Here is a 24,125-nt window from a genome sequence, read left to right as displayed (position 1 = left end):
TTTTATACAGAGAGAGCGAAGCAAACTTGGCAATACCTGGAGAAAACTCATCAGCAAAAAGGAAGCACTTAATGCAGGTCAAATTTATTGAAGGATTTATTGAAAATGACAAGCTGTTTGGAAATTTTCTACAGAGAATTCAAGAACCAATATATAGGAAGAAAATTAACCTTCTTGTATACTCTGCTTTTCTGTTTTGAAATTTTACTCTCTGATGAGGAGTTATTCAATAGTTTTGAGGTGTTAAATGGAAAATTCATCTTTTCTTACTGGTGGCTACATATCAAAGTGCAGCTATTGCAGCAAAGACCAAAACAAGAGTATATGGTCAAAACAGCTTTTGTTATCTTATCTATAGTTTTTCTGTCCGGTACTTTTTTCTAGACTCTCCACCCACGGAATTTTAACGGGCTGCATTCATATCCAATAGTGACCATAAAATAGTATCTTGTTTACGATACCAACAATTTACAAGTGCCAAAGAACACAGAAAGTGATAATTGCAAATGTATTACAAATGCAAGATGAATCAGGATTTCAGTTGCTCTGGGTTATGATATAAATGCTGAAAAAATCTTTCAGCTTTAGAAAAATTGCTGAAAAGTTGTCTTCTGCACAACCATTCTAGAATATTATTATCCTCTAGAGTTAGTGGATTTTTACAAGTTTGTTCAGGTTTTTTTTAGACGTTAGCACACTGGACACCTTTGTCTCGCTCTGGTTTATATATTTGACTCAGCAAGGGAAAGCTAATGAGCATATTCCACACAGTTCAGCATTTACTGATGACTGTTACCAGCCGGTTTTGTGCTCTAAGAAACAGACTTAATTACAGCTAAAGCTGTCCTTTTGAAGGGCTGTGTGATAGCTGCAACGATCCAGAACTTTCATATAGATGAATAGCACTTGCATCCACCCAGTCTGTTAAATATGCAGTACTGAAGTACATCAGTGTAATTATACTTGAGCAAATCCTTTTGATTAACTTCACAGAAAACTGAGAAGAACCACTGCTTACCTGGGCACTCACAGCCTCCTCCTTTGGCTCTGTTCGCCACAGCTGCTGCGTAAGATCGTGCGTCTAAGATCAAAAGCTTCTGAGGCTGTATTGCCAAACTCTCTGCTCCTGAAGCATTAGAGATGGAGGAATCTGGGGAAGAGGGTATGCAACTGAAGAATAACTGAAGGGATACTTCTGACATTGTTTACAACAATGATTCACTCGAGTCCCACAATGCATATGCACTGCACATACAGAAATTGGAGAATGCCTGATTAAATCCAAAGGACTGAATCTGCTACAGTACATGTAAGAGATTAAGCTTTTATATAAAGCTCTGCCCTTTACAGAAAAGGAACAGTGACAAACTTACCAAATTCCACATCAGAGAGGTCCCCTCCATTGGAGAAATCTCTGGAACAATTTCCATTCATTAATTTGTTACTGTTGGACCTCGAATCTGAGGCACAGGCTTTGGCTACAGACTGGACAAGGTGTTCATCATCTGCATTCCTCCAGCCCCACCAACTGACCTCAGGTTGTCCACAGCGGGAAATAACTGCTCCATTGCTCTGGTGCCTGAAAAGAATAAAAAGAACAGCGGTGCATAACTTGAAGAACCAGGATGACAAACACAGAGGGCATGAAAAATTAAATGGTTTACTCCAGTAGTTTAATTCCTGTCGGGGACCTCTCTATCGTCCAGCAGTTATCCTCGACCTGTGATTCAGCGGCAACGTATTCCACGTGCTTCCCTTCAAAATGCTGACTGCGACCACACAGTCACTGAAAGGTGAAAGTCAAAGCCAAGGTCAGGAAGAGAAAACAAAGCATTTTCTTGCTCAATATCGTTGCCTGTTGGCCAGTGAAAGCTGGGGAACATTTTGGAACAGCAGATGAGGCATTAAAGAGGTACTCGACACCTGCTGGATAGTCAGGTCTACTGCTGTTAATACCAGACTGGATAGTCAGGTCTACTGCTGTTAATACAGCAGTATTAAATATGTAAATAGGAAAGCTCAATTTAACTCATGCTGATTTTAAAGCTAGAAGGCAGGAGTAAAATCACAGATTCACTTTTTGATGAGATTTTTTAAAATCACAACATACCACTAATTAAATCTGAAGAATGTTACCATTTTGGTAGGAAATACTGGCAGAATCTGGCACGCCTTCTGTCTGATGATGTCTAACGGTAACCCAAAACCTTACTCTTGTACATCGATGGTACCCATTTCTAGAAGGGCATCACCCGTGAATCACAGGAGGTGGTCCTTGAACACTGCAGAACCGTATCTAGAAGCCAGTGTATTCTAGGTATTGTTTCACTAGCTAAAAGGAAAAGAGCCTCTCGCATCTCAGGATGCGAAACATCTGTAGTTCTACTCATTCTGAAGTTTGGTATCGGCATCTGTTGGAAAGGAGCGGCTCTGCCATCCCCTTTTCAGCTGCTTCTCCTCTACGCATGGGTCTTCTCCATCCCTCTTCCTGACCCTCTTTGGGCAGTGTTTAATCTGCTGCCTCTCAAACACCGATCGTGTCTAGCAGAAGAGCACCAAGGAGCTGATGAACAGCAACAGTAGCTCTTACATGTAAGCACCAGTGTGGTGCCAGGCTGGTAAACAACAAAGTCCACAAGCAAGTAAATTTTGCTACAGACACCTAAGTAGCACTGAAAAAGGAAATATTGTTTATTAACAGAATATTTTTCTTCTAAAATAAATTGCAAGCACTCTATATACTGATAAAACTTCAGAGGACTGGCAAATGGAGTACAGAGATGAGTCTATCAATAAAAAAAAATATGCCAGGGAGATAACTGAAGAATGACCTAACTTGAACATAGCTATCTTCTTCTGGGGAGTGACATTAAAAAAAAAAATCTGATTTTTTTTTTTTAAAATGCCATAGCTATCTTCTTCGAGGGAGTGACATTAAAAAAAAAAATCTGATTTTTTTTTTTGAAAATGCCTGAAGAGATAGTAGTTATTTTCTTAAATTTTACCTAGCTTCTTGTAGTATACATAAAGAACAGATTTTAAATAATTAAAACGTATCCAACCATTGCAAACATACTCTGAAAAAGATTTTAAAACTCTCCCCTATAATCTATTATAAAAAGAGAGTACTGAAACATTATCACTGTAATTTCACTTACTGCCTCCATGCTGGCACATCCCACTGCTGCCACCAGAAATGTAATTCCCCATTCACCGAAGTGTTTACATCTGGCATTAACAACGTTCTCCCTGACCTTCACTAGCAGCACCCTGAATCCAGAGGACCTCAGGCAGGAAAGGAAGCCCAGCTGTCCGTATGAAGAGCTGCAGCTGGAGTGGCCAAAGCAGAGAAGAGACACAACTTCTCTCAGGCCACGTGGCGAGTCAACGATGCTGAGGAATGGCACACCTAGGCATGTTTACTCCCTGCCTCATGTCCCATCTGAAATATCCTACCATTTATCCACACACTGCTCTTCTCTATTTAAACGACCTGCAGATACACACCCCTTTAAGCAAAGGTGCCTCTAGGCGATGCCGTTCTTGCTCCGGAGTCCCACCAGAACCCCATATTTATAAAGTATGCACATGCCAATTACAGTTCCTATATGTTACGATGCAACAAAGCATTTTAGAGTCTTCCTGCAAACAAACTGGTCATCTCAGCTTCATGTCAACCAAGAGTTGTTTAATTCCCTCTAATAAGGCAGCTGCACAGAATGGTGAGGGTTAGCCGAATCTTTAAGCAAATGTAAACAGTCGACTTGGACAGCCCTGAACAGGAAGAAAGCCCACCCAAATCCATAAATCTGAACTTTTTTCCCCTCTCACCACTCTAATAAATGTTTATGGAGGTGTGACAAGCTGGTTTATAATTTGTCATCAGAGCTGTCAAGCCCCCGTCAGGTGCTGAGCAGCACCACCTCTGCAGTGTCGCTGCGGGGCACAGCAGTAGGCGGCAGTGACTGCCTCGTGCTACTCATTCAAAAGCAACACTTACATCGGGTTAAAGCTCCCTGTTGCAAAAACTTAGAATTATTAAAATACCATATCACAACCTATTTAAGTATTTTTCATAGCTCTCTTGTAATTGTTTCATATACAATTCCTTCACTGAGAGGAAGCAACTGACACACTGCATTAACCGAACCAAAGGAAAAGCAATCCAAACGCCACAGCGCTTACACCAGGTGCCAGCCGACTGCATGCAAAGGAAAATGTATTTCTGCTGAAACGAGTAGCCTTCAAGAAACAGCTCTGCTGATATCAAATTAGTTCAGCAAAACATACGTGCCAATCACTGAAAGGCCACCTAGTTCCCCACTACGCTTGCACAAATAACAAAAGAAAATAAAACATCATTACACGTGTAAGAAACCTATTTTAAACGCTCAGATAAGCTCATTTATTTTTCCGTATGCTCTCCCAGATTTCATTACTACCTGCCTGCGGAATCATTTTCATAGGTTCACAAACAGTTCTATTTTCATCTCCAGGTTCTTGCCTCCCATTTATACCAGAAATAATAAAGAATCATTAGGCCAAAAGTTGAGTTCATTGATAGCTGTGAAGCCCTACCACTCCTAGGCCTGCGCAAATATGCAATGTTCAGATGTACCAGCAGAAATCAGCAAACAATTCTATTTACGGTAATGTTGGAGGTCTGAGGAATCACACTCATTCCAACTGGACTGGCCATGGGAACAAAAAATAGCAAATAGTTTAAGTGTGATTCCGAGGTCCCCAGAGATAGAGCTGGGGATAACACGGTGTCACTCAGACCTCAGTAACCAAGAAAAGATTTAAAAAAAATTGAAGCAAACCCTCCACTGCAGATTTCCTAACCCTCTAGAGACAAAGCAACATGCAGCCTCCCTACAGAAACGAAATAGTAAATCACCATTAGATAACTACAAAGCCCTTTATAAAGCATTGTATAACCGTATGATGTACGGTACACCTCTGCACATGCTTAATCTTCCTTGTGTTCAAGCAACCTTTTGAGTACAACAATAAATCCACCAAGTCCTTGTAACTACAAAGACAGGGAGGACTAATGAAGGTTTGAATAGCTCCCTCCACAGTATTACTTAACTACCAGTACTTGCAACTGGGGAAAAAAAAATATCATCGCTGCAATTCACGAATATAATTCGGCAAGTATGGTACATGGCAATTTTCTGTTTGCCTTGGCTTCCTGTGCTGGCAGAAATGCCGCCTGCGTGGGTAACCACCTTCAGCAGTGGGCGAGACAAAAAGACACCTTCAACACAGCTAATTTCCAAGTAGGTTCTCATGAGCTGAGGGCACTGTTTATATAATGTATGAAGTCCTCCCTTTGTCTTTCCACAAAATCCAAAAAGGCTTCTCCCTAACGTTGCTTTTCGGGGACCAAAACAGATAAGCTACAAAAAACCACGTTACAGCCCAGATTTATCTACATAAATATGTGCCTGGATTTTAAAAAATTGTAAACACAGAGAAAAACTGCAGAAGCTGGGTGTGAGATTTTTCTAGAAATCTGATCATAAAATAGAAGCAACGCTCCTGACAGTTCAATCTCAACTGGGTATTTTTGAAGCTCGCCTCTGAATTCAGCCCGCTCAGCTTTTCAGCCTGTGCATACTGTCATAGCCCTTGAACGCTTCACAGGAACAGACAATGAGTTTTTTGTTGCCAAGTGTCTGTATCTCTGGTCTCTCTCTGTCCCAGTGTTCAGTATCTGAGACAAATTATTGGACGAATTTTAAAACATCATTATTACTTTTTTTCCTCCTGAGGAAAAGCAAAAAGAGCAGATTTTTTTAAACGTGATCAATAATGAAACTAATAGTCCCAAAATCATCTTCAACAGATAAAATGCTGAATGAGCTTTTGCCCATTACTCCTCCAAAGTAAAAAAAAAGCTATTTTTATGGCAACATATATGGAGAGAAAACTATACATGGATTTCCAATCATACAGATCATCAACCACTAGCTGATGTGAGTTCTATTAGAGCGCAGAATGATGAACTGGATGTCTTGAAAAATCTATTACTAAATGTCAAGATAAGGAAAAAAAGAAATCAAAAAAGAGACAAATTTTTCTCCCACTGATTTTAAGATTACAAATGAAAAACTGTGGTAATTTAACATACATAGTGTCATCAGAACTGCAGAAAATTGAATGCCAGGGATTAAACAGTTTCCATCTATGAGGTCTTTTGACCATTTAAATCACCCTCCCATAAATCCCCCAGAACGCGAGCTGCACCCAAGACTGCAAAGAAGGAGGTTTCCTTCTCCTGCAGAGTGATGAAAGGAGGAGGGATGCTTCCCCGTGTTAAGTGTGCTTGCAGGTGAGGTGTCCCCCACTTACGTGACAACTGCGTAAAAGGCACAAAGCGGCCTGAAATGCAGTGTTCAAAGTTGAACACAAAGCCATATATAAATTACACTATTCTCTTTTGTACATATAATATATATGTTTTTGTACATATAATATACATACTTGTATGTACTACCATAATAATAAAATACCTTAAGTCTTAAAAAATTAGGATATGCTGGAAAGCACTTCCCCCCCCCCCTCACAGAGCTGAACAGAGGATGGAGCAATTCCTTAACATTCAGAAAGAGACTATGCTAACCCCTTTATTGTTTGGAAGAAAAAGGAGAAAAGATAGGAGGATTTAAAGATACTGGTCTGCTGCCACAAGGTAATTTGTTCTCCTTTCATAGAAGGAGAGCTCTTAAGCTAGGTAAATAATGCTTTGTGGCCTACTCTTAACGCTTATACACTTGCTCCTCCGACCCAGGCCATACGAATTTGTCAACTTTACTGCTCTCTAAATTTAGCTTGCCACTCAGAGAACGGCTTTTCCTTTCCGCCCGTTTAGAAGGAATGGGCGGCTAGGCAGACTTAATGGCATTATCATTATTCATTATCTTTTTGATCCCTTTGTCATCTGATTTTTTAAAGAGATTTTAAATATTTATGGGAGGATAACTACACCAGGAAAGTGGCCAAGGTATTAAATGATAGGTTCCAGAATATTTGGAAAAAAAACAGATGCTGAAACATATTTCTTACTAAAGAAGCTGCCAAAACCCAGTTATCTCAGAAAAGCAATTTGTTATGAAGAATTGCTGGACTCAACCTAAGGAAGAGATCGTCTGATTAAAACTATCTAAAATATGTAGACAGAGCTAACACGTACATTCTTTTGTAATTTGAGTTTTATATCTCCCTTAAATAATTTTGGTATTTGTCCTTGTTTATACTGCAGTCTGAGCATTAGCCAGATGAGAATTAGAGAAAAACCAAAGGAGTACCTAGCCAGAGGTGCCACTTATCATTTCTTCAGCTGTGTTGATGTCTTCATCTTACATTTTTTCATTTTCATATTAAAGAAAATAAAACCAATCTTAACTGAGATGACTGCCCCAGGAATGACTTGCAGGAGATGCAAATGCCGAGTGCTCCTGCTCTGAGCATTAGCCAGATGAGAATTAGAGAAAAACCAAAGGAGTACCTAGCCAGAGGTGCCACTTATCATTTCTTCAGCTGTGTTGATGTCTTCATCTTACATTTTTTCATTTTCATATTAAAGAAAATAAAACCAATCTTAACTGAGATGACTGCCCCAGGAATGACTTGCAGGAGATGCAAATGCCAAGTGCTCCTGCAAATATGTGTTTGGAATTAAAAGATACAAGCCATTATTCCTACTCGGAGTGAATGTGTAGTAACTCCGTCTTAACCTCATTTATGGCTTGACAAAGGCCAATACGTACTGCTGTATCACACATTCTTGGAGTTTTGAATAGGTATAAAACAATACATATACAGGTAGCAAATGTAGAGACAAAGACCCCAAGCTAACAGGTCATACTTTGCTATCAGTTAAATACAGGTCTGAACGTTTTCTCACGCGAGGGGTCCCCTGTCATCCTTGTTTGATAGCTGAACCCTTAGGGTGGTTTGTGTTTCGTTCCGAGGTCCTGTTCTCTACACCACTTCTGGGATCCTTCTGGAGTGGAACAGCAGGACCTCACCCCTGACAGAGTCCCAGGGTGGATCAGCTTGGGTACCCCTCCACCAGGTAGCAGGGACTGTGCCAGGTTTTGCTGCCTCTTCCCAGCCTAGTTCTCCAACTCTACCCTAGCAGGTCCCGGGCCTCCAGGGATCTTTTTATCTTTGTAATAAATTAATTGTAAAAGATCCAGGGATGCAGCATCCCTCCACATTACATTATACATGCAAAAATACAGCAAGATGCAAGCCAGATCTCTCTTTACTTTGAATAAATTATAAAAATATTATTTTAAAATACCTTTAACACTTTTGCTAAAGTCTGTCAGGCTCAGTGAGGGGACACCTGGGGCCCAGAGGAGCCTGAACACCTTTCATTACAAGCCAAGATTCCCAAGTTACAACTTATTTCAGCTTTTATTTGCTAGAACACCCCATTTACAGCCTGGGGAAAGCTGTTCCACCTGCAAGAGCCTCACCTGTACACAACAGCAGGGATACGCTTCCAGGACCGAAAGCTTGCCACACTCTCTAGCTCTTTATCCGTGATCCAGGCGGGAACTATGATTTCCTGGGGGTAACTACCACAGAGCCTGTGAAAAAAGCAGTGCAAAGGGTTGAATGTAAGTGGTACAGAGCAGTTACACACTTCCCAGACAACACACACAAATAAACAGCATAAGCAACCTCACAGCTGTTCATCTCAGCAAACTGCCATTGTGTTAATTCCTGTTTCCTTATATGTTGATAAACTTCTCCTTCACATATACCAAAAGCACTGTGAACATCGAGGTGCATAAATGCATTTCAGAATTAGAAGATTCAAGCTAGTGTTTTCTCGGGAAATGCGCATGTAGGCAATTTTTAACTCCAGCCGCTGAAATAAACTGGACCACAGAAAAGAAATTCCACGTCTCTCCATGCTAAAGAATTAGCCACTCAATTTCTGGGTCACAAAACACAGAAGCAGAGCAACCCTGGGCTACTGGATTCAAGACAGAAAACGTGTGTAAGTGTGGAAAAAGTACATCGGCTAATTAACCCTCGCTGAAGGCAGGAATCTGAGTGCACTGGCTTATGTTTGACTGGCTAGCTGGAATTTTCTTCTACTAGATGCACCTCCTACTCCACAATTTAACTAATAAAGCCATGACTGCCAATGAGTGCAAGCAGTCAGTAGTGACTGCAATATATTGCTGAATCATAAACTAGTTCATCCCCAGCCCATCCCCTTAAAGAGAGGCATCTACTGCACAAGAAGGACAGACATGAACACGTGTCTAAGACCATTCTATTCAGAAAAATGTATCGATCATCCTGAAAAAAATGCTCTTTTCTCAAGTGCTGGCCACAAGAAGGAAAGGAGTAGTTTGTGTCACTCTGCTTCCATATGACTTATAAAGTTTTTTCCCTTTTCTTTAGTATTATATACGTAAGGGATAGCTATTTTTTCTTCCCTAGCTATTTGGAGACCAAGACAGATACTCTTCTTGCAGTGACACCAACTACCAGCTGCAAGTCATTATCCTGCAAAGACAGAGCAATGAAACGTGTTTCATCACAAGGTGTTACTGCTGGTTTTGCTCTCAATTGACTAGGGATCAGCCAGTACACCCTGTCCTACCAGCCGTGAATGGAGGAACACCCTTCCCTGCTCCAGCAGCTAGAGAAGAGGACATTTGTCTATGCTTTCAGGACCACAGAAAGTGTTTTATTTTCAGGATCTACAAGCTTAACTCTTCCAAACCAACCTTTTTTTTAATACAAGTCTTTGTCATAAGTTAGAGAGTAAGACAATAAAAAAAAGCTTTTAAAAAAGTTCAAACTCCACACTTTGCTCACTTAAGGCTTCCCTTTCTTCCACTAGAATGCTTATTCTCCAAGAAGTCCTCCAGCAAGCATATCAAAATCTGGTATTTCTAAGCCTACAAAAATTGTAGCAGCTAATAAAATATTAAATAATATTTTAAAAGCAGATTTTTTTCTATAAAACAACAAAAAATCGTAATTCTAATTGTCCCTTATTAGGAACTGTAGAACCTGGAAAAAGTTCCAGTAATCTGCTATAACAAAATTGGCGTTTTGAGATGCCATTTGGCTGCGAATCAGCAGCCCACATAACTTACTTGTACTTCTCATTGATGTTGGAGATCCTCCAGGCATTGTTCATATCAAAACCCATCCGCTCCACTTCATTTTTAAACCTTGAAGTTACATGTTCTCCTGGGTATCAAAAGCAGAGAGAGAAAATAAATGTGAAATAAGAAGTAAGATTCCTACCTTTCAAAATAGTTAAGAGAAAAGACACCACTGCACTCACACTTATTAAAAGCTGAAAAGAGAAAAGAAAAGTCCAAAAACACCACCTACATTTCACGACCCTATTTTGAAAATCCGTATCAGGAGAACCACAGCCTGTATCGATGGCTCTCCCCGGTCAACTCTCCAGAAATGTCAAAGTCCGTCAAGGACTTTTGCTCTGAAATGACCAGCTTCTGTAAATTCATATACGAAACAGTAACACTGCAGACTGGAACCAAGCACATCAGCAAAAACAATTTAGATCCATCAGCAGTCATAGCGGGAAAACGCTAGTAGTTTTTCTTTTCTGAAGTTCAGAAGAATTTTGTATCAACGAGAAGAATGTCAAGCTCTGGTCTGACTGATACGTGAAGGGGTAATATATGGAATGTGGTCTGGAACTTGGGCAATCTCCATTTAGTATGCAATTTCAGCCACAGGTTTCCTGTACGGCTCTAGGCAAGCCCTGTAATTTAACCTGCATCTCAGTTTTCCATCTGTAAATTGGACATTATTCCTCCGTGAGTCATGTGGAGATATGAAGATAAAAAGCATAAATGATCGTTTGACACAAACATGAGTCACAAGAGCCTCACAAATTCCTGGATTAATATATTAAAGGAACCGGAATGAGCTCCATTTATTTCTTAGACACTTTTTTAAAAGTATCAAAATACAACTGAAAAATACACAATGGCAATAAAGAATAATTATTCTGACAGACAGAAAGTCTAGAGAATTAGAAGGTACCCAATCAACATGTAGAAGAGAATAACGTACAAAATTTCCAGGTTCACAGAGCTAAGAAATGTGATAAATTTAATAAGCATGTGAGCAACAGCAGATAAAATGATTATAAAAGTCTGTCCATTGCTTGTCTCTTTAAATTACTGTATCATTAAATCATGAGGCAGAGCATCACCCAACAGGGGGAAAAAAATCTGTTGAAAAATTAATGCTTTAAGTATTATATCTTTCCATTATATATTTCAGAAAACCTTTAAAGTCTTTCAATACCCGAGATATACGTAGATACATATTTATCTCCAAGATAAACATACACGTCTGAAACAATTTTTTATGTGACAGTACAGAACAATTAGAGATAAATATAGAGAAATAGGTAAATTAAGAATAAAGATAGCAGCCTAACTGCAGGACTTAATTGAAAGAAAAGCTGTAACATTATTCATTCCTACAGGTCAGATCATACACTGAAAACGGTACTTTGCAAATCTAGACATGCTTTACAATATGGACAGTGTGCAAGAGATCTGCATAATGAAATTATTTTTCTTACGCTTTTTGAAAGGTAAAATGTGAGAATGACACTGTGTGCAAATAGAGAATATTCACTCTTCAAGGCACATGGTGGTAAAATCTATGGGCCTGACTGACCTTCATCACTTACTCCCTTTACATCGTCTCACTGGTATGACAGTACCATAAAGAAGAAATAGTTCTGTCTCCTGTGTCGTGCATTTTCTGCAGAAGGCTAGTCTCAGTACCACACAGGCACTGTAGTTCTGCTCTAGCTTCCTTATCGCCCGATTAATTAGACTGGAGCTTGCCAACAATTTCCCACTTCTCCCGTGAACTCTGCATGAGCTTGAATTTATTATCTTCTAGCCACCTACTCAAATAGATCAGCTGCCTGAATCCGTTCTACAAAAGCTGGATGGCTCCACAGAGCTGGCAGCTCTGCGAGGAGCCCTTTGATCCTTTGTCAAGTGCAGAGGTGAAACTGGGACAATACATTCCAGCCAGACAACAACCTCTGTCACGTCCTTCCTTAGCAGTGACTTTTTAAAAAAAAAAACCAAACCAAAACCAAACACACACAAGTTTTATTGGAACAGCAGCGTGCTCTTGCAGCACTGAGGATGGGCTTCACTATCAGCTGCTTTGAGGAACGGTCATTAAAACTTGTGATACATCCTTAAGGATTTTTCTGGATAGCAAATGAGAATACTGGAAATATCCCCAATCATCGATGCTGCATACTGCTAGTGGGTTTTAAGAGAAATACTTAAAACTACATGAAAATGAAATATTCTGTTTGATTTCTCCCTCTTAATTTTTCAGCTACTGTGCGTGTAGTGAAATCATAGATTTTCCTCTGAGAAATGAAACCCTAGCCTTAACGTTTTGCCCGTTCCTCCTGAAATGCTGGTATTTTAAGAGGCATTTTGAGCCAAGGTGGGCAATATTTTTGAAGCATCCCAATCAACTCTCAAAATCAGAGAAAAAGCAAGCTATACATTTTGTCAACTTGTGCCTTCTCACTATAAAAGCTGATCTCGTGAGCCACAGTTCATATCTCCCATTACGTACATGGATAACAACTTGCATTTTTTCCCCAGAAGTTGATACTTAGATAGATTTTGAAGCAATTTAGTATTTTTGTCCATATCTACCAAATACTGGGCTCCTTGGATGTAAAAAAATAAATTACAGTGTCTTGGGATTAACTTCTTCAATTACATTCCCATAGATTTATTTCAACTGTAATTTAACTCCTAGAAGGAGAATATCTGCCACCAGAAATAAGCAAGCTACAGGGAAGAAGTTACTATCAAATAATTTTCTTTAATGTAGACACACCTACAAGAAAAAACTTTGATTGCTAAAAGTTAATAAAAAGGTGAATGCTGCTTCTTATCCTAACCCAGTGTTAGGTTGAAGCCCGTCTGTTTCAGTGAGGAAGAGAGAAGGACTACAAAGAGACTTAGCAAGCCATCTACATGTCTGCTATCTTCCAGTTCCTGAACTTAGTTAGGAGGGAAAAGACCCGAGTTTCAAATTCTGCTCTGAGGACTTTTTTTGCCTTTTTTCAGTAACTGCTAACATAAAGCGTGTAAAGTGCTGCAGGAACAGGAACCAGAACCAAGGAGCACCTCCTCCCACTTGCGTGCTACCTCTTGACTGCTCTTCCTTGGGCGCCAAAGGGGTTATAGTCTTTGCTCAGCCCCAGACCAGCTTCAGCAATAAGGACAGAATGACACTAACATTCCTCAACCTGATAATTGGGACACTTTTCTCAGATGTGTGAATTGTGAGCAGAGAGAGCCTCAGACTGGAGAGGGCCTGGAACTCAGATTTCCTTACATTCAAACAAGTGCTATAACCACCAACATCCCAATTTTTAGCTTTTATTTACTTGTGGGCTTCTAAAACTTTCCAGCAAGGATGGTATCTCACTAAAATAGGTCGCTGTCTTGCAGCTGTGAATGAACCTCAGGAGCAGCTCAGGGACTTCCTTCCCCTTCATCTCCTGCTCCTCAACATCCATGTTGAAGACCACTGTTCTAGGCAATTACAAAAAATGCGGGCACAATCAATACAAAATGTTTTAGATTCAAAGTTTCTGCCATGGTGAACAAAACTTTAGTAGTATTGTGCATGACTGACTAAATCAAATCCACCACAATAATTTCCTCAGGATATTCAGGTACTGCTTTGCATGTTGATCCCAAAGTAGCTATGGTGGGAGCTAATCTCTCCTTTGTTCAAACAGAACAAAACTCAGACTGTGCAGCAGACGTGCAAGACGTTAAAGGACACCTCACTGTAAGTGAAGGTATGCTATACCTACATAATTACCACATACAGTATATTCACCAGCTAGTGAAGAAGTGCAAGAACTTGCGTACAAAAAAAATTCCATACTGGAATTTTCTGGGTTCAGTTTACAACAGCACAGACTAAATTTGTTTATAACTTTTTCTGAAAGTTCTGGATTTCAGCAAACAGGCAGTTACTAGTCAATGCATTTGTCATGATCCCCAAAGCGTTTCCGCATACCTGGCCGACACAAATCCCCGTGCTGTTCCTTTTCACTAGCGTATACCTCCATACACCAAGCGTGATAGGCAAATGAGAAAAGGTCTTCTATCTTCGAAGGAGGGCGGATGGCATTGTTCAGTCGCTTAAGCCAATCTTGACACTGCTCAAAAGTAGAAAACTGACACCTGTCCCAGAGACAAACATTTATCTGTTAATTTTCAGTAAAAGATGCCAGACTATGAGATCTGACAGGCTGACTCTGAAAACACCCGTGAAAGCAAAAAGTGAGAACAAACACCTTATTGATAACTTGGTTCTGCTTCTACATACATTCTAATGGATAGTAAAAATGAAACCTTTGGATATTAGTAAAGAAATACACACTTAGGAAGTTAAAATAAACTGTGAGCAGGAAAGCAATGTTATGTGTGAATAAATCAGCGGTATGCCCTACTAGTCATGAATGAGGGAGACATTTATGCATATGTTTACTATAAACCAAGGACAATTATCACTGAGTTCGGTCTGCAGCTTTCACACTATCAAAGACAGGAACGCGTTACAGCGACTTGCTGACTGGTGGTCTCAGATGGAAACTCACAAAACCATCACGTACATTATAATCTATGCACTGTATTCCCGTAAACAAGAACACATTTTTCATCAGACATAGGAGAAATACCCATTTGATTAATATACTTAATTTGAGAATAACGAGGACAAACTCCAGTATCTGAAATCTTACATTATTCCCCTATCTCATATGCTAAGATTCTCCTTCTGGCCTTGGTGGGAAGCACAAACGATGTTTTTGAAACTGAGCTTTATCTAACATTACAGACTAACAACAACTAGCGAGAATATTCCCTGGACAGGAGAAACTAATCTTCAAAGCAGTATACTAAAATTACATTAGTTTGTCTTTTCAAAGAGGATTCCTGGACCCTTTAGAATAAAAGGGTGGAAATAAGATCAGTGATTTATTTTGCTCTGACAGATTTCTTCAAGATTTTATCGTTATTAAATATTCACCAAGCATTTACATTCAGCTCAGGCTGTGTTCTACTGCATTCATGGTTAATGATAACATCTGCATTCTCTAAGGGCAGGATTTATTAACCCTACCTGCAAATATCTAAAAGTCAGTCAGTGGAAAGAAAAAGACAAGTCCAACTCATGGAACGTGTCTAAATAGCTGCGAGGAACTGCAGCCTGGAGGTGTTCATTTCCCATCACTGACTATAAAGCAGGCCGAGACGACTAGCTCAGACTGGGTAATTCTCTATTAAATGTCCATAGTCAGACAAGACACAGCTCACCCTAAAGACCCCATTTTCTTTCTAAATTCTAATAATAGTGTTGCAAATAACAAGTACTATCTTCACTTGAGCCCTATTATTCAAAACATAAACTACTTTGTTCGTGAAAAAGAACACGCACATGTTCTAAATCTGGTATCTCAGCCCCATACTTCACGCTCTCCCCCCGGCCACTGTCACCAAGTACTGATTCTCGGAGATGCAATTTTGAAGGGAAATTCATAAGGAAGGGCATAAATACAAGTAATTTGTATTCATTTTACAATTGAAGAGAAATAACAAATTAATGTAGAGAGGAAGGGTGACTTTTTTAAATGTCAAGAGCTACAAGTTAAGAGGAAGTTAAATATTTAATTCAAATTAAACTAAATATTACATCTAAAGTAAAATCAGTCCTCATCAAAACACAGCATTTCAGGAAGCAGCTGGCCTGTTAAACATTCTGAGTGCTCAGATATGACTGGGGCTCATTTCATTATACAAAAGGTACTGCCAGCAAACATTTAATCAAAAAGAAATGTTCCTTTCTTGTTAATTAAAGTTTGTAGATCCAAATTAATTTCTGCCGCAGAAAAGTAGGAAATAGCTGTAGCTCAGGCTCAGTAGCTCAGAGACTCCTGGGGCAGACTCTGAAGTCTGCTGAAGGACAGACGTAAATAAATACTCCCTTCCACATGATGCTATCTACTTTACTGGGATACAGAGTGGGTTGCAGACCTGGCTTTACCTTACTCCCTCATTTTCTTTTCCAGTAGGCTACTATGCCTTAAGGATAGCAACCGTACCCTCCCAGCCGTTAGAAATGCCGGGTGGCTGGTGCTATCCAGCCTGAAAGTTTCACGTAGAACCGCACAAGCCATACCTTAACCCTCCAAACCCTGAATCTTGATTAAACACTTTTCCAAGAAGTGTGTGTTTCAGTGGTTTTATCTAGCTCTGTATCTTGTAACTAATTGAAGCAATGCATTATAACTGATTGTAAGGCAGGGAAAACGCAGTGAGACTAAAATTAATTTCAGAATAAAATCAAGATCAGCCACTTAGGCTCAGACCAAGGTTTGCTGCTATACTGTATCATAGCAAGCAAAAATGCATACCATCTTGCTCCCGTCCTCTTTACAAAAATGCCCAGTTATCACTTGCAAAATCAGACAAAAGAAAATCTTTTGAGGGAAAGCAACTCCACTACGTAAGAAAAAAACATTTCCTTACAACGTCACAGCTGTCCGCAGCATGTGGAAAGCAAAGTTACCCCCCCCATTCAACATTCAGCCTATTCATACCTTATAACCTTGCAGTCTTTGCAAGTCAAATGAAGTTGAAATATATCACGGCACTCAACGCTTTCTATAAGCTGCAATGGAACCTGCAATTAAAAAGATTATTTAATTTTATTTCAAACAGCACTAACACTGATTTCTTTGCATATCTCACAAGGATTTATTATAGGACTACGTGGAGTCTGAAAAGACAGAGAAAAACAAAGAAATCTAAGTATAACTACTTCAACAGCTCTGAAGTATGGTACCACGTTATCAGTAGTTTCAGCTCCGTTGCTGTGTAGTCCAAAAACCTTAAGGGATCACATGAAAACAGCTGAGAAGACTGCAGCACTGGTGACAAATGTGAAGGCAGGAAAAGCAGCAGAAACCCACAAGCTCCTCCCTCATGGAAGGATCTTTCTCTCTTATAGGTCCAAATTTAGGGATCTTGGGACTATAATTCTAGCTGTTGGCGTCAAAAACGAACTGCTAAGCAAGATACCCCTTAACAGACTGCTGCAGTCTAGATGCTTGGTATATGGAAATATCCCGTATTTCCTCTTCAGGGAAAAACCATTTGGCCTGTTTAGATCAACACTCGTGATCACAGCCGCCGTATTTAGAGTAGTAATGCTGAATCATTCATTTTTAAAGGTGCAGTTATATGCACTTATGTTTTATGGCACATGTAACTAGCAGAAGCTTGATCAGGCAAAACATGTAAGCACATGCAAGTACCTTTAAAGATAAGAAGAAACCACAAGATGAAAATATTAGTTTTCATTAATATTTTTGGACCTTTACCCGAGACAGACAAATGTAAATCATTGTCTTAAATGAATAAAAGTTAGTATTCAACTAATCTCACACATAACTGTCTAAATTCCAAACACAGAGGATTTAGCTAATACCTATAATAAACATGAAGAGTAAGACTGTTTGTTTATTAGCTTACACTGAACATTACACAAGGCAACAAAACCTCTGCCATTGAGATCCTTCAATGCAAAGGCTATCAGAGAAACATTCAAATACTCTGTTATCATCTTTGCCATCAGAGGAGTATGATCCAGCAGTTTAAGTTCTGGCTTGGGGCTTACGAGATGTGGCTGTAAGACCCTGCTCTGCCAGTGCCTTTCCATATGACTCTGGGCAAGCCCTTGAAGGTCACCTCCAATCAAGGATCTGGGGTGAGAAATCAAGACAGCTTCTATTCAGGCAGCACAAAGCTTAAAAAGTACCTGATTTCAGTGGAATGAAAAAAGGAAATGGAACTAAAAACAGTAGGCAAGGGAAGGAGATGTCTCAGAAATAGGAAGAACGGGAAAACTTACTTTGAGCATAAAGATGCCTAGAGAAAGCTAATGGTAAATGCTGTGCCCAGGAGAGTGATCAAAACCCTCATGTCTCTTGGGAAGGCAGGCACACAGCTCACAGCTGCACTTCCCGCTTCCCTGCCAACTTAAAAGCTGGAGTCCAGAGTCCTCTTCTGAATGCAAAAGCTCAAATAATTGCCCAGAGCTCACAATTCCCAAAATACAACAGACAGGTATTGTCTTAATACTCAACCCTTATCCTTGCTCTTGGCAGACCACAACCAAGAAGCGGTGCTGGACTCTCCTTAGCTGGAGAAAGTACTAACCCTCATCTCCCATGACCAGCCAGGCTGGTACAGGTACGTTATTGTTTGTTCCTTTTGTTGTAACCGGACCGTTAAAGAACAGAAAATTCATGCGCAAGGAGACTAGACAAGATGGTGTCTGACTGGACAGCCCAGTAGTTTGGGTATTCAAATAAAGCTGGAACTTGAATTTTGGTCCATGTTTTCAGCATCATTACTGTTTTAAGATCTGTGATAGTCTAATATCAATTACGTAACTAGAAACATGAAGGGGGACATGAAATGAGGATTCCCTCCTGTGCGATAAGCCCCCTCTTTATTTGCCATCCTTAAGCTCAAACTGACTGCAGTGTCACCTGCAGGGAATAAGTACAGTGAAGGTGCTGATAGACTGAAATACCAATGTAACAGAGTATTTAAATGCATTACAGACAAGATCAGATGTACTGTTGCTATAGTTAATCTTTTTAACTGCTAATTTCTTCCACGCCTTCTCCTACTTGATTCTAGTCTGCAAGGTAGATGAATTGTTGTGATAGTTTTGCCTAATAAATTAAGGGACTGGAATGGACCTCCGACTGGAGAATCTTCCATTCCTTCATCCCGACTGGACAGCCTCACATACACCCAATAAATTATTTAAATCTACCATTGAATTACACGGCACCAACATGGAAAGTAAGGTACCTTTCCCCAACTAAATGAGTTAAGATTCTAGAAGACTTGCTGTTTTAGTCAAATGCTGCTTTGTCTGTTAATATTTTTTTTTTTCCCAAAAACCCCTCTTTTATTGCATTTTTTCCCATGTCCATCTTCATTTAAGCCATTCTTCACCTGCTCCCTCCTCCTAGCAGCCTGCTTCTGGCCCCTCTTCCTCCTGTCTGCACTCTAATGACATACTAAGTATTCTTCTACTCCCGCATTATTTTTAATTTCCTTCTTTCAAAGTCACTCTTTGTTCTACGCCCTTTCAGTTTGCCCTCTGCTCAACAGCCATTCTTTTTTCTCTTGACAGTCTCCATGCGGCTCACCATCTATTTCCTTAGAATCTGCTGGGTTTTCTTCAGGACAACCTTCATATCAATCTTTTTAATTTTCTTTTCTAGTCATAAAAATCTGTCCTCTGATCCCCTTGCATTTTCAATCTCCTTCCTGTCCATTATTATTCTCCCAGTGAAACTCTGTAACATTATCTGCCTTCATTCTCCATTCTTTCCCACTGATAACCTTCCATTTTCATTGTTACGTTTTTCAGGCTGATGCATGCAGAAAGTCAGACACCCAGTGCAGTTAGCTTGCTCTTGAAAGAGACATCAATTCTATTTACAGGCACTTCACCATATAATAATGGCTATCGAAATAAAGCAGTGGAGAAGCAATCATTTTTGCTTTTATAAGAATAAACATGCATTGTTATCCAAGGCCAATCATATAGCATTACAGAGAGTACTAGAGCATCGTACTCTGGCAGTATCTGCCTCTTGATTGTCTCTTCTTTAAAATTACCTCATTTTAAACAACAGTAACATTCTACAACTCAAACTTTTTCTTTTGGAAAATTTTTTTTACATTATTTTAATTACTGGAACTGTCTGTTATCTAACAGCAGCGCAAGATATATTTAGAGAAATATACCTCTGTAGTTAGAAAAAGCCCAAGTTATGTTTACGCTGCTGAAACAACGCACCCCATGGCTCAATCCTTGACCACAGCGCCAAGTGGTGTGCAGTGGACCACGGCCAGGCTGCTGTAAGCCAGCCCCTTCACGAGTGGCTATGCTATATACTCCACCCTGTATACCATTTGGCCTGAGTCTCTCCAGGACACCACGTGGCATCCAGGGGCCATGAGCTGTAATTAGTACTTTCTTCTTGTTTTCCCAGTTCAGAGCATGAAATAATGTCAGGGTTATGTTACAGACTGGTTCCCTTAAACAGCACGAGGCCAAGGCTACGTGCTGTATGTCCTGAAGCATGGTATAACAGGACATATGGAGGAACTGAGGATGCAAGGTCAGCTCAGAAGGTCTTCAAGGACTCTCCTAGGTGGAGAGAGGTGAATCCCCCCAGGTGCAATCCTGTTCATATAACCTACAAGGAGTACCTGAAGCAAATTTTGCTTTTAATTACAACTAATTACACTTAGGTTTTGTCTTGAAGGCAATCATTTAGTCACGCCTCTGCTTTCACAATTAACATGCATGCAGCGTGAACAATTTGAGCATCAAGACCTGAGAACGAAACAAGGCCTAAGCTACTGTTCAGCACAGATGAACCACAACTGTGCTACCTATGTAAGGAAGACACCAAACCAACCATTTTCCCATTAAAGGCCAAGCAAGTGAAAGCTCATACTAAAACTCACTTAATCACCAAGACTGAAAGTCTCTCTCATCTTGCCAGCATGACTTTTTTTTTTTAATTGCATCCAAAATCTACTATTTGAAAGAAGCTACATACAAGTCCATAGTTTCATAAAAGACACTAAAATTTTAATTCTTCCGTAAATGCAATTAGCTTACAGGGAGAAAAATGATTAGACAGAAACACTCACCAGCTGCAAAGTTTGAAATTTTCTTAAGGAAAGGCAATCAATAGAGATTGGCCTGGGAACCAAACTTCCCATGTGCACTGAGAGATCACTGTTGCGTCTGCATTTTTATCCCATGGATAAATGTAAGTCAACACTTTTGAATGTCATAATCCCTCCAATTTATTCATGGTCTACTGGATCTTTTGGTTTTGCATTTAAAACACCATGTTCCTATTACTACTGTGATCTAGGAAATTATCCATGGAAAAGATTTAAGCATACAGCCGTTTTCTGCAGTGTTGCAATGTGAGCATTATCAACTTACATTTAAATGTATTTAAGAAATACATTTAAATGTATTTCTTTTCAAGCACAGGTGCAGCAAGTGATGTAGCAGCATTGTGCTACTTACTGAGGTTTCACAAGCATCATTTTGACAGCCGGTCTATTGAATTGTAAACAAAAAGAGAACAGTGAGGTAAAAAAAAAAAAACAAAGACTAGGAATCCATTTTTAACTGGATTCCATTTCCTTCACGCAGTTGCCTTTACTAAGGGGCAAGCAGTTGACATGCCTACTGCTTTCGCTGGAGGACCATGAGAATATCCCACCTGCTTCAGGAGGAGATGCCTGCATAGAACAGCTGCACATTCAGACACAGGGAATCAATTCGTTTCACAAGTACTGTAGTACAGGTATTCGCTAAGAATCCTCTTTCTTACGCAGAAGTACTTCTCTCCGCTGAGGTGACAAGGTCATTAGTGTGGCTGGACTTAGTCAGGATAGTGATTCTTATGAAAACCATTCAAAGTAATAAAAAAAACCCCAACTCCTAACGTTAGTAAACATTTATACATTTTTAAAAAGGTCTCCTTACAGGTGTTTTCTGAACAGCTCTAGCAATATAAAAACAGAAGGAAAGAATCAAGATGAACTCAATCAAAAATTACTCAGTGAAGATTTAATTTAGAAAATCATCATCTGATCAATAATTTTGATCAACAATAACCATACTCCAAATTTTAACAATTTAAGTATGGTTCCTAATTATTGCAAGTAAGTTTTATCCTTAAAGATATTCCAAATCCTGTCTGTCTTGGATTCCAGTAGAGTTCATACTACGTTATTAGTGATGGTCATATACGGTTACAGAAGAATAATCTATATTCTGCTCTACCTCATACACTACCTAATTGAATCTTCCCAGTTAATGATGACATATGAAGCAGGAATAACAACCTTGGCAATATCAGACAGAGTGAGAGGGCAGAATACTGGATATGAACATCAGGGAAGCAAAATTAACATGGCAATATTGCCAAACTTTTATGGACTCTTTCCTGAACACAAAGAAAGATGATCATTTAAGAAAACATCAATTCTTGTTACTGCTCAAAAATATTAAATTGAAAATTCTTAAAAATTAATACCCCCAATTATCCTAAGGACAGGTATGACAGTAAATGCAGTACATGCATTAGTGGCTTCTCTAATAAAGTAACTCTATCATTTCCTGGCATTCCCCAGGACAAACTCTTGATTTCTAGGGCTACTCTTGTTTCTCATGTCTCAGCTCCTTGTTTTTAAATATTCAGTCCTTTGCTTTTGTCAATTCTAGTTGCCAATTTCATACAACATTCAGACACTGAATTAAACAAAAAAGAATCTAACAGTAAGTAATACAATATGGGTTTAGCGTAGCAGGCCCCTCGGCAGAATTCAGCCCTAGAATTCATGTTTGTGTCACAAAGCAGCAAAGGAATCCTATAAAACACATGCCTCGTAATGCATCTTCTGTCTGTTGCCAGCAGCATGCAGAGATGCGCCTGGCTGGACTGCACTTGAGGCATCCCAGCACCTAGCTGACCCCTGGTTGCCATTCTGATGCGTGGTGGCACTTACAGCTTAACTTTTAAGCCTCAAGTTATACTTCAGGATTGACTACAGAATGAGAGAAGTGAGAAGTAAAGTTATGCTACCTCTGCATATGCACATACTTGTACCATCTCCTTTGTACCGTCAGCAGTGGAAGACAATAGCCCTTAAATTTCCAATTAAATTTTTGTCATCATAAATTTTTTGCCATCATTTTGAGTAATCGCCATGTTCAGAAATAATACCATTATTTGCTGAAAAACCTCAGATCATCATGAATTTTAGCACTTTAATGCTGTACACAGATGTTCACCAGCCTAGCAGACATGCCTATTCAGCCTACTACATTGACAATTCGTGAACTAAAATAGCACTCAAACTGATTAATGCTAACTATGACACAGGCACATTTCAAAGTCTGTAGATAACATAGCTATATGATTAGAGACAACATAAACCAGTAAAGATTGAGTGTCACTTAGTAAATATCATTTTTGCAGAGTTAAAAATTCGGTTCTGGCACAAAACAATAAAAACAATTTAAATTTAAGATTAACATGGCATCAAAAATTAAATCAGTTAGGTGCACAGGAGATCTCACCGATGTTCCAGACCACTGTGTCGTATGTATCTCAGTCATGTATGTGTTGGACACTTGTCAATTCTTATATTTTGTTTCCCTTGCTTTTCCCAGCTTTGGAATAACATGCGGTTTTGGTGTTTTACACTTAACTCACCACTGCATAGTTCAGGATTTGTGACTGACACGTAGCAATTGCGAACAACTAGCCAGGGTCAGGACTTGTCTTGAAATACAGAGATTGGTAAAAAACCCATCATCAGGAGAAAAAAAAATATATATACTTTGATTCTTTGGATTTTATTGTACTGGTTTTATTACAAATATCCACAAAAATATTTGTGCCATGTATAATGTCCTATCAAATTCTATATAGTTCACAAATGGTATTACAACTAGTAAGACTAGTGTATGTCAGCATTATACTACTGCAAAGGACTATACAATGCCCATTTAATTTATGCCTATGGTCATGAGTAGCTGGAGATGTAACAATTTTTAAGAACGGATACTTAGAGTAAAGCTCTTTAAAGAAACACGTAGGCATCTGAAGATGAGGTCCAATTCACAGATCTCTTACATCAATGGCTGTACTCATACCATGCAACTTCAGTAGCTGGACCTACTTCCACCTTTTGAAGCTCCAAAAAAGGCACAAATCTAGCTTAGGTGCTCCAAACAGCCCTTTGGAAGACCTTTGATTTCTCTACTGAATATATACAGAGCTTAGGGAGAACAAACGGCTGACACAGCCAGCTGTAAAGAGAACGTAAAGTTGAGTGATGTGAGGCTTCCTTACGAAGCCTGATTTTCAGAGGTGCTGAGTCATCTTT

At 39.5% G+C, this 24,125-nt stretch overlaps 1 protein-coding gene across 1 annotated transcript in view; it reads right to left on the bottom strand.

Moving 5' to 3' along the window:
• Positions 1–24,125, bottom strand: part of MTMR3 (myotubularin related protein 3) — an 83,661-nt gene that overhangs the window by 20,432 nt on the left and 39,104 nt on the right. Inside the window, 6 exon segments of the mRNA XM_009276353.2 lie at positions 1,019–1,150; positions 1,374–1,579; positions 8,496–8,609; positions 10,143–10,239; positions 14,122–14,288; positions 16,706–16,788. Of these exon segments, the coding sequence (XP_009274628.1) occupies positions 1,019–1,150; positions 1,374–1,579; positions 8,496–8,609; positions 10,143–10,239; positions 14,122–14,288; positions 16,706–16,788 (799 nt within the window).

Source organism: Aptenodytes forsteri, unplaced genomic scaffold (genome assembly GCF_000699145.1).
Source record: "Aptenodytes forsteri isolate BGI_AS27 unplaced genomic scaffold, ASM69914v1 Scaffold129, whole genome shotgun sequence".
NCBI lineage: Eukaryota > Metazoa > Chordata > Aves > Sphenisciformes > Spheniscidae > Aptenodytes > Aptenodytes forsteri.
Note: the sequence above shows the minus strand (reverse complement) of the source record. Positions and strands in the feature narration are given on the sequence as shown.